Consider the following 15,049-nt stretch of genomic DNA (forward strand, 5'->3'; position numbering starts at 1 on the left):
GAGGGGATGGGGGTGTCAGCTGCCCCCAAATTTTCGAGTAATCTGACTTTCCGGGCAGACGGGTAAAGTGAAAAAAAATATTATTATTTCATCTATAGTTTGCAAAATAAAGTGTCCGAAATGTAATAAAACGCCAATTTTGACTTTCTGAATTGCTTATGGATTAAAACATTTTGTCTGGAGTAACTCTACTTTGTGCGACATTTTTCGTGCATCGACTATTAACCATGAATGCAGCTGCAACATTCTGGTTGGATGATTGGAATTCAGGTCGGCATAGAGTGGGATTTCGGTTATAAAACCATTGGAAAACTTTGGAGTTGTTTAACTCACGGACTAGAATAGCAGAAAAGCGCATTTGCGGCGGTTAAATTTTCTCCGGGAGAGCGAGGCCCCCATACCCCGCTATGATTGATTGGACCACATTGAAGTTGCTGGATTCATGGGCTAGAATAGCTGGAAAACGCGTTTGCGGCAGTTTAATTTTCAAAATTTTCTCCCGATGGTCCCGCCTTCGTGGACTGGAAACGGTTGATTAGAATTTTAGTCAGCCATCTTAATCAGACTATGTTAGACCACGGGCTGTAGTAGCGGGAAAACGCCCCCCGTCTGTAACCCGAGGCCGAAGATTTTTGAGACATTTCAGGTTCTGCCCCCTAACTGTCCTCGAGCCCGTACGCCTTAGAAATAGTTCCACTACTGATGTCTTCTGTCTTGCCCCAGCCACAGTAGCGGGCCGTCATTTGACTACAAAAATGTTACTGGCCTATAACTCCCTTAATTTCCAGTTACACTGACCCCAAACTGTACTGTACATGGCTTTACATATAATAAACCATTTCCCATTGAGATAAAGGTGAAACCTTACCGCATTATTATATGATTTGATTAAACCCAACTGCTATGCGAAATTTCTGTTCATTTTAAAATGGCCACCGAACCAGAATCACGTTATTTCATGTCACTCGAAAATACAGAAAAACTGTTCGTTAAGTTAAGATTAAGATTTCAATGTTCCACTCTTCATTATTTGTAACATGATTACTTATTTCCATGCAAACTGTGATGATATGTATTGGAAATTTTGCAATTGAACCTAATTTTATTTGCGCAAAGCTTCGAATAGCATATCAATTGCAGCTGCGAATAAGAATTATCACGGCTGCAAATATTGCAGCTAGTACGCTTATGCTGGTAACTTCAATTATATTTCAAGTAAGGCATTACCACTACCCCCACCCCACCCCTCCAAAAAAAACCCAAAAAAAACAAATCTTCTTTATGACGGCAATATAACATTATATAGCACGATAAAAGTCTCCGAGTTTTTAATCCGACTGAATCCAAGCCGGAAGGATATCTAGCGTTGATATTTGTTTTCTTGATGAATGATAATTTGATTTATGGGAGGCACGGCGGTTTATTGAGTAAAGCGTTTGCTCGTTAAACAGGGGGTCTCGGGTTGGATCCCAGTGTTGGCCGAGAAAGTTCCTCGTGATTTTTTGGCATGGATCCTATTTTCAGTAGTAAAAGACTAAAGGTCTGGTACGGAGCAGCATCTAGTCATTCGGGTCCCGCGTCGGTCTACACGTTGGCGTTCTCCTAAAATAACACATAACAGTTGGAATCCCCTAACTGTTTGAATTCGCCGAATACTAGGTTGAAACGTCGCCATCTGGGCAAAATTTATCCGATAGCACACTATCCGGTTGGTGCAGAACAGTAAGAGGCGAAACACAATTTCATTTCAATTTGGTTTGTTATTGCTATTGAGAAAAAAGTAGTATCTGTACTTATTCTGTCAATCACAGTTTAAAATAAATGTTTTTAATACCGGTACACTATAAATTATAGGGGTGAAAAACATAGAAAGTTTGCGTTATCAATCTAGGTAGAAGCTCAAGCAAGCCCCTACTAGCAATGCAAATGTTATTAACGGGAATATATAAATCACAACGTCAGGAAGGGATGTTCATAATCATGTTGCTTGTTTTCGTATCCTTAAGACTGTATGATTGTATCATTATGTGAAATTATATTGAATAAAATATTGTTTAAACCAATTGCATGCATTAAAGAAAGCTGTAACATATGGCCATATCCCTTTAAATCAGTGATTTCCAACCTTTTGTTGGTTGCGACATAGCATTTATTCAAAAGTTTCAGACTAGCCCGCCACGACCCCACGAAAAGTACTCCACGACCCAGAGGTTTGGAACCAAGGCTTTAAAGAAAAACAAATTATTGTCGTTCAAGGTCGGTCAAACGCATCAGCTTAATTCAAATTAAAATGTGAAACCGGTTTTAAAGGAGCTAAATCGCTAACATTTGGGACCTAGAAATTGACAAAAGTGGGTCGCAACGCATATAATACTGTAGTATGAATGTATATAAACTGATTTACATTCAATGGTTTCCGTTTTTACTCCAATTTCAAATCAGTTATGTTCGGCGAAATAAGCCAGCAGTCTCAAGCGAGTGCAAATTTCTAGCGTCTGGTTATTCCGGTCTACATACGCAGATTGATTTGGTGCAATGTGTCTAGCCTCGTCCCTCGAGTCTCTTGATACAACTGGAGCTGAAGCGCATTATGGTACACGATTCGTGTACCAATGGTAAAATGTTTATTTTGTCTTAATTATTGGATATCAAAAGCCTATCTTTTTCCGGTAAGATCACAACATGAATGTTGATTTAATTTGACAAATAAATCGTGTTTTCAATGTTGAAGATTTTGGATGATATTGAGTTAGAGACTTAGCTACTTTAAAAGCTATTCAGTTTAAAGAATATCGTACGTCAACACGCATCAGATATATTAAATTTCATTGAATCAAAATAGTGAGTAAATTTAAATATTTATTTTCAAGGAATACAACTTTTAAATGCTTTATTCACAGCCTGCTAGTGCTCTAATAAATTGATGAGTGCCATATCATGTCAGCTATGTTAATGTCTCATGGGCTCTCATGTAAAATGTGGTTCTCCTGAAGTATTTTGTAAAACAACATGTATTCAACTGGCAACAAATACATTTTTCCTATTTGTTTTAATATATTTTCCAACTGATGATTTCAACTCATGATCTCAACTGTCAAAGTAATCTATCTTTATGGAATAAAAGAAATGAAATATACATGTACACAGGTAAAGTTTAGAAACAATAATAGAAAGGGAGCTAGGTTCAGGTTTTTTTCCAAAATCGCTTACAAAATTTCTATCATGCTAGATGAGTGGAGAGCGGTGCCCGATACTCCGAACCTTGATTCTTAAGTTGCAGGTCTCCTTCCCATGGGGACCCGACGAAGAAGAACACTCAAGTCTAATTTAAATTCTCAGGCCTCTAGCTAGCCCAAAAATGTTAGGAGAACAAGGGCTTCTGGGGGTATGACGGTACCCGGTACCGGGGACGCGCCTCCCTTCGGAAAAGGATCTAGTGTGCTCTCCCCCGACAAAAATTTTGGAAAATAGGGTTTGTACCTGAGGAGAGGAACTATGAAAATGACGGAAAATTTTTATTTTGAGGCTAAATTTGCGATATTGGCGTATTATGATATTTTGATATCAACATTATAAAAATATGAGTTTAGCGTACCTATAATAATTTATGAGAAAAACGACAGGTTTGGAATCGGGTTATAGTGCGTTTGAATTTCCGAGATAAGGCACCCCACAGATCAAGCTGTTTTGGCCGCCCCATCAATCAAGTTGCAGTGTTAATCGTGTGATTCATTGCGAGACGCCTCACCATTTGGGGGCGCTTCATATATAACGACATGATTGGCGAGGCGCCCATAAAGCCAAGTGACATTGGTTGGGCGCCACACCAATCTCGTCGTGAGCGCCCAACCAATGTCACTCGGCTTTATGGGGCACGTTGGTCGTTGGGTGACTTCGTATTGCGTCCAATGGGTCCGCCGATTTTTCACCTTGCCCCCCGCCCCCACGGTTGCCCTTTCGAACTTCGTGAATTGTCCCCGAGTCCTCCGGTTGCCTTCCACTGCTAAAGACCCCTACGCGCAAGCGGATTATTGAAAAAAATAAAATGAACAGTATGTTGGTCCCGAAATGACATAGTTTGTGTCGAGCGGATGTGCAAATCCCTGGTTAAGACACAGGCTTAAACATTTCAGTTTTTGGATCCGTATATATTTACAAGTGTACAGTTTTAAAATAACCACAACATAGCATAAAATCTCTATCCACATCTGTAAATCGACATGTTTGCTAGATATATTACCATGGGTAGCTAACCGAGGGGTGGAGGGGGGGGGGTATATGCCCACAATTCAGTGTCGACGTATTATGTTGTCACACTGTCAAGTTTGGCCAACATCCAGGTTTTCCTTCCGGATAAGCTCGTGTCGAGACATAGCGACGTATTATTATTTATCATAGTAATAATTTTATTTCATTCAAATTTTCATGATACCACGCCATTCTAGAATATATACCCACACGAAACATGCATAGAAGCTTCCAATGGTTTGCTAAGAGAAGGAAAATGGTTGTACGTTATTTTCAAAATTAACGATTCAAAGGACGCAGTTACAGTAGACCGACGAGCATAGGCGTAGGAGCCCCCCAAAAAATTTATTTTCGGGCAATGAAAAATTCGACGACCTTTTTTTTTCTATTAACGTTTAGAGAAAAAATATAACTAACTTATTTCTATGAGATCCACACTGCCCGAAAAGTATTTTCTCGTCTTTTTCTTGTCCACTGCATGCCCGAAAATATACCCGAAGCTCTCTTATGATATGTATGCCCGAAAAAAACGGTATTGATTTCGGGCAATATTCTCTTATGCCCCCCTGAATTACTTTGAGCTCCTACGCCTATGCCAACGAGAAAGGTAAGTTAGTAACAAAATATATCAATTACTCACGACAGCTAAAACATATATTGCTAAACTAATTATTTTTGTTTAGTGTACTGGGCAGGTGGTCAATCGCCTACCTGTTTATACAAAATCAAAAGAAACTGGAAATGGTTGATAACATTCGAATCCGATGAGATTTCCTACCAGGGTATACTGGACTGTGTGATAATGACTGTCACCTACGAAAGACCGACAGGGACATTCCAACTTCCATGTTCCAAGTTCCGACAGTCACCAATAGTGTCCTTAAAGTTTTTCACATAGCTAAGTATATGTAAAATAGAGCCTTTGAATACCGATTTAAGGTAAGACACTTGGAGGCCCTAGCACTCCCTTCACTCATTGTCGAACTTAGTTATGACTTTACATCAAGTTTTATTCAGTCCTAAATTTTCTGCCATTGAAATTGTTGTCCCCGCTCATTTATTAAACTTATGCCAGGGATCTAATCGGCTCATTATTGTCGGCCTCCAATACCTGTTTATCCTTCCGTCATTTTCGGAAGTTCATTATCAAATGTTTCACTGCATATCGGGATCCATCTGTGTCTCATCATTTTGGGAAATAAATTCGGTATGTGCTTCAATAGGTTTGGCCATCTTGGCCCAATTTTCGAGGTTGTTGATCGAAATCTGACATGCCCGCGACGCTGCGTCTACAGTGAGCTGAGAGAGGCCCCTTTCATCATGCCTGCTACACTGCTTCCGCAGTGGGCAGTGCTTGGCCAAAGCGTCTAAATGAAATTTAGCTGACACTTGATGAATGCAATAGTATTAGATCGGAGGCAGACTCGACTACTCTTAATCTCCAATGGGATATCCACATTTTGACCCAGGGGAATCAGTTAATTACCAAAATGAGAAAATGTGTCGAAAATGGAATCAGCTGCCACCAAAACGTATATTTTGACACCGAGTGTGATCATTTTGTAAAATTCGAATTTTCCCGCCAAAACTGACCGCCATTTGGAAGTATTTCCCGATATTGACTCCGCAGTATAACTAATCACCAAAATGTGTATGGAAATGGATTCAGCTACCCCGGAAGAATATATATTGATACCAAACTCGATCATATTATGATAATTGGATAAAACTGTCGGCCATTTGAATTTTTGCCAATTTGACACATTTGGACACGGATTTCGAAGTGGGGCTCTTTTTTTGTGATAATATACGTCTAGACCGACCATAAACCGTGGTCGGCTTTTCTATTGCAGCAACTGTTCGGAATTGTGTGAAATTGAGTTGAAATGTCTGGACTATGACGAGAAACATTTAATAAGGATCTGTTAAAAACGGTGTCCTCTTTCGTGTTCACAAAGGGGGCATACCCGGTAACTATTGAATGAGAGATCGTGAAACGCGGATTCTCTAAAGGTTTCGTCCTCTCATGACCCCCAATGCTTCAAACGAAAACAAAATCTGTTAAAATATATAGCCTTTGCCAACTACGGAACGGAAGGTCCCGTGTGTAACAGAATCGATTATCCATTTTTAATTGGCGATCGTGTTTCAGTCCATTAAAAACCACGACCATGGTTTGGCATGTGTAAAAAATGTCTAATTAATATAACATTTGGGACCAAAAGACTTGCAACAGGCAGATTTAGATTTTACATAAGGTATTTGTAATGATATACTTTATGTGAGAGCTAAATTAGCGAATGAGAAACAAATTAACATATATTGAAATAAATCACAGAGGTTGATTCCCAAAGTTCAAATGTCGATAGTGGTTGAAATTATTGCACATGACTTTTCAAACCTTCAAAGGCTAATATCTTCGCTCGCATTTTGAATGAAATTTTCAAATTATTCATTTTACATTATCTTTTTTCGAACTATTATAGCAAGAATGGCTAGCTCTTTATCTAAATCTTTGATAATGTATCTTTAAAATATACACGTATATCAGATAATCTTATTTTATCTTCATAGTCTTTAAATTTAGAGACAAATATAGCTCTATAGCATATATTGTTATTTTAGTATCCTGTTTTGTTTTTATTCAGGGTAGTGAAAAATGGGTGTAATGTCCACTCGACAAAAAATAGGTCGTTACAGGACTAACATATGGTTCAATTTTATTTCATTTATTCGCTTACGCGAAGGGGTCTTTAGAAGTCGTAGGTAACCGGAGGACCCGGAGAAAACCCACGAGGTTGGATAGGTGACCCTACTCCTTGTCACGCATTTTAGCATTTGGTCGTTTTTGCAATTTGTCAAAACAACCTACCGGTAAACTAAAATATGTCGCGATTGAAATTTAATTTATCAAAAAAAACCCCAACTAATTCACACTCTAAATATCAATTTGTGTGAAATATCGAAAACAAATAACTTAATTTCAGGGTTCCAAATGGTGCCACCCTTGGTGAGAAAATGCTGTATTCATCTTCAAGTGAGCAACTCAAAATGAAATTGAATGGAATTCGGGCCTACTTCCATTTTTATAATGAGAAAGAATTGACCGAAACTAATTTAGAGAAAGAAATAAGGCAGAACATCAACATCTCGACATTCAACGGATAATGGTGGCGTTTGCTGATACAGGGTTTGGACTGACGTCACATCCACCATTTAACACCTCAACTAGACAGACCAAAACTACTGTTCCTTAGACCGACTGAGATGTGAATAGCTCTTCATATTTAAGGGATGTTTACTAGTTTGTTAGTTGGTTTAGGGTCAGTCTAAGAAGCCATAGTTAGGAAAGTTTCTTACATTCCATGAGCTACAAGGTTATTTACTTAGGCTGACCTTAAAAATATCTTTGTTTCGCCTAACGCGAAGGACTAACTAAAACCACCCCCGACTTAAATTATTTTATTGCACTTTTCCACGATCTTTTTATTTTATTTTGTGTGTCAACCTGAAATATATCATGAGAGTTATTTCCCTTCACTATGGCTATGGTTTGATTCATTATTGAAACTGGTTGATCAAGACGAAAGCGTCATAGGTGTCGCTTCTCAACAAAATGGTTGCAGACGAATACACGTCCATTCCCACGAAATGATTCTGCCTCTATGTCTGTGGTGCGTAGTTTTAAACATGACGACGATATTTTCAATATCCGTTTTCGAGAAAAATGAAGGCACAACCGGCATTATCGTTAAAAACGTGTTGAAGGAGTTTCACACTTCAAGTTCGCGGCAAATCGTGTGCGAGTCGGGCATCACGAAAAATCCCGATGTCATTGATTTGTTTGCCAATAAAGAAGACGAATGTTTCCACCCGGAAAATTATTAAGCTGTCAAATTAGCTCTTAAGTTTAATAAAATTTTCAGTTCGTTACTTTTTACGTCAGACCCCAAATTCATTAAACAAAATTAATGAATCTGTAGTATACAGCTAATAAGTTTTCTGTATTGATTTCTCTTACTTTAAAAAAAAATCTGAAAAAAAAACCGACCTACCGACCCTTCTCCTCGATTGTGGGTCGGGTTTGGTGAAACAAAGATATTTTTAAGGTCAGCCTTATCTAAGAATAAGCAATTAATGACCTCACTCCACATGTAAGGAGTAACAAAAACCAATTTCTTTTTTTATTCAAATTAAATACTAAAGAAAACAAAAACAATTCTGTCCTGACAAAACTTTTATTAACCACTAGAAAGTTTGTAAACCAATTCAGTTTAATCTCTGCTAGCTTTCTCGTCGGCCACTTTCCTGACAAAACCAGCCTTCTTTTGCTTGATCATTGCAACACGTTGAGCCTTTGGCGTCTTTGCCTTGTTCCATCTGAAATACACACATACATAAGCTGTTTCAATATCAACTCGGTTTGCTTATCAATCGTTAAACCAACCAGAGCACCAAACAAATGGATCAAATCTCCAAGCCACAGGATTTTTGTGGAGTCCATGGTCCAGCTCTTGTTTGGTTACTGAAGCTTGGTTTTAACAGACTTTGTAACATGGAAGGGAAATCTTCCTTTGTTCTTTTCTTACAATAATCAGATTGTTTTTGCTCTAATAGATTGGGCTGAGCTTGATCGTGCAATAACTAGACATTTTCAATGTCATTGCACACTTTTGCTAGTTAAAGAGATCTAGTGTCGATTATCTGTGCAGAAATGAAATTTAATGTCCTACTTTTCTGCACCAAGTGAGCTAATGAAGACGGGCACATGCCTGCCACACAGTATTCTATGAGGGAAACTGTGCCCAGACAGCGGCACTACAGCCTACTCTTATTTCTAATTTTATCAAGGGTTCTTGGTTTTGCATCGTGTTCGAACGACCAGACACTGTTCCTTGTCAGACCCCGTCACTACACAATTGACAAGAAAAACCACACCGGAAACTTTCTTGGCTACTACCAGAGCGAACGCGAGACCTGTCTTACTGAGCCACAGCAACTCCTTTTTATGTGCAATTGAGCATGGACAGTATTACCGACATGTATAGCCTCAAATCCATTTAACCACATCACCTGAAATAACATGGCTACTACTCGCGTGCAAGGAAATCAACTATTTAATAATAAAAGAGACAGAGCGTTCATTGATTCGATTGGTTGGCGACGCATATGTCTCATCCATCTTTTTACTATTGACAGGTGTTGATAGCAGGTTTTCATTCATTAACAGGTTTAACACCTCAGTTCAACTGTCTCAGTGTTTAAACTTTTTAACTCATGAAAGCTGTGCTATAACACAGATTAACAAAAGATAAAGCTTTGCAGGTTTTTAAGCTTGCTGACCATGTGAATAGGTAACCAGTTTTCTGGTTATGCCATCTTCGGAAATTTCATGACGTGTTGTGCCATCCATGCTGTCAAATGCTTGCGATATCAATTAATCTAGCATTTTTCTTTGTGACTGTTGAACAACAATTTCTTATAAGCAGTGCCATGCACGATATGCCCACATTTTGCAAGAGATGAACAGAAAACAAGCTAAAAAAAGATACAAATTTTCATACAATCAGGGTCCATAATCCAGAAAGTTACGGTTCGACATGCCAATTTTGAAAAGAACCAAGATCTTTGGGAGAAAGTCCTATATTTCAAGTTTCATCAAAATCAGATAAAAATTGTGACCTGTAGACTGTCCACACATGTGAATGTCCACACAGATGGACGGACACACCGACAGACAGGGGTGTAAAAATTGTGACCACTAGTGGGTCCACAACCTTGATAATACATACTTTTAATTCAAACTCAGCCGTCTTTATGGTGTAATGGCAATATATTAGAACGTTTTTTTAAAATCTGATAAAAATTGTGACCTTAAGAGGATCCACAAGCTAAAAACACGATTTTTCGTACAATCATTGGCCATAATCCAGGAAGATCATTCCAATGGCACATCTAAAGGAACCGAGATTTGCCATGGATAGTTGTTACCAAACTCGATGCTTTTTGGGGTCAATATTTATTGTGTTTTTACAAAACAGACGGTGTGTTACTGAAAGGTTTGCTGTTCTTTGATTGTCACTGATGCTGTACACACACGACAGCGCAAGATTTTAAATCGTGACCTGTAGAGTGTCCACAAACAAAATGTGAATGTCCGGACTGACAGGGGTGACGAAATCAATGTCCACATGAAAATGTGAGCGTATAAAAATTGGTAATAATCCAACTTTATCGAAATATAGAAATCGATACTATTCTCTCACAAGCGGCCTGATAAAATAATGCTACATTAAACTTGTACACTAGTACAGAAATACTGCAGCCAAGAATATATTCTATGGCACACCCGTTAGAAATTGAAGTTGAGAATACAAACCTCTTTTTGGGGAATTCTTTTTTCACAGGTTGTTTTGATGGGCTTGGATCAGCTCTGATAGCCGCATGACATTTCTGATACATTGCTTCCATCTAGAATTATACATTAACACGTCAATAAACATTAGTAACATCGAAAATTAAACAAATTTATTCTTCTATCTGATTAATGGTCCAAACTATGAATCTGCAATACTTTATTTTAGCTTGTCATAGTTTCATTAAAATAAACAATTTTATTACAGCAGACTAGGCAACCACTTAAATATTTTTTCGGGAATACAAGTATTTCTATATTTCCTTCAAATAATAAATCATTCTTAATTGTTATAATACAAATTAATAGTATCCAAGCTGTTTAAAGGGGTGGTGCTTAAAATAGATAATTTCTCCATACACAAAGTCAACTGCTGTTGGTACTGGGCCCTTATTCATGAAAACTTAAACTAAGATAAAATTTCGATTTTAAGAAATACTGCAACTTCATTGGATATATGCAAATTGATTTTACTGGTCAGTCAATCGAATTGCAGTATTTCTTAAAATTTCGATTTTATCTTAGTTTAAGTTTTCGTGAATAAGGGCCCAGGACAGCCAAATAAAGCTTCACCTTCAAGCCCTTAACAAAACAATTTAACTTACATTATCGGGTGTAATACCAAGTTTAATGAATCGACTGAAATGTTTTTTAAATAATTCTTCATCCTCTTCTTCTAGGTACGTCATGTAATCACCAACATGCTTGGCAAAAATATGATCTCGGTGAACACCAGCATCGTATTTTTTGGCTTCTTTATCGTAACCGATGAATCTCTTGTTACTGTAAAAGGAATCACATTTTTACTCTAGTCTATTCTTCACCCTTTTGTTTATTTCTTTACTGTTCCTTACATTGCTTTTACATACAGAAATACTTAGGAAGGTGTGGTGGGAACAAAACTTCCAATTTTCTGCTGGATGTTTTGCATGCAATATTTAGAAAATATTTGACCTGTATATGGGTTAACAAATATGTATATTTTGTTGATAGGTACATGTAATGTTGACCTAAATTCATTAGAAAAAAAAAGGACTGAAACACACCTGTGTGGTATATCCAGACCTCCATCAGCAGATCCTTTCATTACACCAAAAACTTTAGCACCAGTAGAACTTCTTGATAAACCGATATCTAAAATTGCACGGAAAGCACCAGGCTTGTCTGGAACCTTTTCAACATGATAGGATTCACCATCTGGTGCTTCTTGTCCTTTGTAAATACCATCAAGTTTAAATTTTTGTAACAACTGAAAATACAATTTGAATGCATTTAATACCAGAAACAATTTCAATAGTGTGGTTTTACATTTTGAGACACAAATACATACTACTGGTTACACCAATTGCTATGGCAGATCACAAACTTGGTAAATTGGTTAATTTTTCAAACCTCAAAACAACTGGAAATCATTGACATTGTTAATAAATTAAGACACATTTCAACTTAATATTTAGCACAGATTAGAAAAAGGCCGCTTAGATGTATATGAAATTTGGAGTCAAATTATAATTAGTACAGATTTTTTTTTTTTTTTCATTTATATTTATACAGTAAGATTTTCCAGACGTCTCTGTCCAATGACCAGACTTGACCCTTCATTTAGCCAATGAAAAGATACTTTTCCTGTGGCAGACATAGTTTTAGACAATCAGACTTCCAATAGAACATAACTGGTAAAGAAGTGGTCATTAGTATATCAACAATACATCAAAGTAACTTGGAAGATGATAAAAGCTGAAAAATTGGCAGGTTCAAATTTATAAGCTTTCAGAATAGGTCATATTTAATACCATGACTAGCAGAAATGGTTAAGATTGTGTTCTTGTCAACTTACTCTTCTGGCCAACAAAAGTCCTGTACAGTATGCAGCAGCATAGTTCGTTAAACCAACTTTAACTCCATATCTGGGCAACTCATGAGCATATGCACTGCAGATAACAACATCGCCTACAATTTTAGCATAGGCAATCTGAAATTAAAATACTTATTTCAATATTGTTACAAAGCATTCAATGAAACATAAAACTGTCCGTTATTGCTATAATAGTTCAAAAATAGATAATGCAAAATGAATATATTGGAAATTTCATTCAAATTACTTATTCTGTGCGAAGTTATCAATGTTTGTAATTTTGACAAGACGTGTGCATTGATTGTTTATTATTGTAATCACAGTGCTTGTTATTCGAGGCTTAGCCTGGCTTCTCAGTTTTTAAATTTAATCATTAAATGGCCGAACTGTTCTAATCTACTTAAAATCAGAGCCTTCCGATGGCATCGAGAGTTGATTATGGTCTTGTTATGTTAATAAATGTATAATTAACAATTAATATACATGTAACATTTAAGGCCTAAAGAAAGACCTGCAAAAGGCATAATGCCTGTTCAACATAGCCATCCTTATCTAAATAAGTCGTTGGCCAAAAACCACTATATGTATTTACGGAGTTCAAGTTTTCAAAATTGTGTACACAAAATTATTACATTTGACTTAGCTGGATGAAACCAATCAGAGAAATTCCACAAGGTTAGGCAGGTGAGCCTTGTCACAAGACTGGGAACGGACCTATGTCTGGTATATATAAAGTCTTATTATCTACAGCTCACAAATTAGACCACTCAGTCACCCACTGCCATTAAAGAACTCTAGCAATAGCTCTTTTGCACGAGTTGTACTTAATTGGTTTAGAACCTGTTATTTCATTTACTTCTATAACATATATTTTGTCTAATAATCGAACAAGGGTGTTTCTGACATTCTCTGAGAAAATTTTGATTAAAATAATTTGATTAACCAATCCAAGAGTAATGCCATAAAAACTTGTCAAGGATACAAGGCTGTGCTTGGTAAATTTTGGATAATCTGGAATTATGTGCCATTGAATAAAAGATAAAATATGTAAGCACAAGCTCTCACAAAAACTCTTAATTATCTGTCATATGAACAGGTGTACCACAAATATTGAAAAAAGATTCTATACAAACCTGGCATGTGATGTCTTTATTAGAGAATCTGACTATCATACGATATTTAGGTGTGTTATATTTACATTTTTCTTGGAAGATTAATCGTCTTCTAGCATAGTAGTCAGTCTTTCCCTCTGTGGTAAAAGAAATATTTTTATAATCCAGGTAAAGAATAACATCAGATATCATAACTCGACATATAAATAACGGAAATTGCTGAAATGCAATAGGATTCTTAATTTTACTAATTTAAATGATGCATATAAATTTCATACAGATTGGCAGATAACTTTTGATGTTAGAATCTTCTTCAATGGTGGGGAATATCACAAACAATTATGTAGCCTTAGTGTCCTACTATAAATTTATTACGAGTTAAAACATACCTCTCCTCCTCCTAAATTTGACTTGATATCTCTTGAAGTAAGCCTTGTTTTTCTGTACTTTAACAAAAGGCTGGAAAAAAAAAACAACCACCCAGTTAATGAATTTGAGGCTTTGCTTCAAATCATATTCTGCCACCGGTATCAAATTTTGTATCTATACAGGTTCAGGTTGTCCAGACCACCTAACACCAACTAGTTCATTTCTAGACTAACATCAAAGCTGAGGTCAGGCGAACAGAACACTTGTTGCATAAAACAGACAACTCCGACCAAAGACCACTCAGACCAAGCCAGCCAGAAGACCAATCGGACCAATATTTTGCTTTACTATTACTAATTCATTTCATAATTAAAATAAGATTTAAAATATATTGTTATTTATTTAACAATCTGAATGAATTTATTTGAAAACTCAAGACACAAAAGAAAATATTAACAGGACACACATGGTTGTTAAAAGGTTTAATGATAAAACATAAACTGGCACCAAAGAGATCTGTGATGATTTGGGATTTGACATGTAAAATGAAAATCGGAGTTCAGTTATCATCACTGACATCACAAAACACAGTGCCAGTACATAAAATTGACCATAAATTAGTGGGGGTTAATGCGGTGGTTCAGGAGGCGAATTGGGGGTGGTGGGAAATGATCGGTCAGAGGGATCTGTCAGAAGTCGTGACGGATTTTATCAACACCTCCGCTGACCCATCTGGGTTGATCTGAGTCGAACAGACAACAAACCCGTTCAATATCGAACGATATCTATGCCATCGATGATCAACCATATATAATTATGAAACAATGATTATTTATTGATATGTGTGTGTAATTGTATTAAATTTTGAAGCCTCACCATTTTGAGGAGGAGAAACGAAACACAAGAAATTAAATTTCTACGTGTTTACACGTTCTATTTTATTAAAAAGGAAGTGGTTCGGCAGAACATGCGCAAAGAGCGACAGTGTAACCGGAAGTTGGATTAGCCCTTGACCTTGATAAAATTAACCAATCAAAGTTTGAGGCGGTT

General features: G+C 36.9%; 1 protein-coding gene across 1 annotated transcript; it reads right to left on the minus strand.

Annotated features, from left to right (window-relative positions):
• Positions 1 to 8,467: 8,467 nt before the first annotated feature.
• On the minus strand, positions 8,468 to 15,018 carry LOC126831314 (60S ribosomal protein L5). Its single transcript, XM_050562218.2, has 8 exons — positions 14,876 to 15,018; positions 14,020 to 14,089; positions 13,652 to 13,767; positions 12,501 to 12,635; positions 11,710 to 11,912; positions 11,269 to 11,446; positions 10,628 to 10,719; positions 8,468 to 8,628 (listed from the first exon to the last, which is right to left on the minus strand). The coding sequence occupies exons 1-8, from the start codon at positions 14,876 to 14,878 to the stop codon at positions 8,523 to 8,525; spliced, it is 903 nt and encodes a 300-aa protein (XP_050418175.1). The 5' UTR covers positions 14,879 to 15,018; the 3' UTR covers positions 8,468 to 8,522.
• Positions 15,019 to 15,049: the final 31 nt, after the last annotated feature.

The sequence above is a fragment of the Patella vulgata genome, chromosome 1 (assembly GCF_932274485.2).
Source record: "Patella vulgata chromosome 1, xgPatVulg1.2, whole genome shotgun sequence".
Lineage (NCBI taxonomy): Eukaryota > Metazoa > Mollusca > Gastropoda > Patellidae > Patella > Patella vulgata.

What these genes read in the sequence shown, in the direction of transcription:
- LOC126831314 (XM_050562218.2), bottom strand. An exon ending in CAAATTTAGGAGGAGGAGAG is followed by an intron (nt 13,768 to 14,019) that starts GTATGTTTTAAC and finishes CTTTTACCACAG; the next exon opens with AGGGAAAGACTGACTACTAT. An exon ending in GACTTTTGTTGGCCAGAAGA is followed by an intron (nt 11,913 to 12,500) that starts GTAAGTTGACAA and finishes TTGTATTTTCAG; the next exon opens with TTGTTACAAAAATTTAAACT.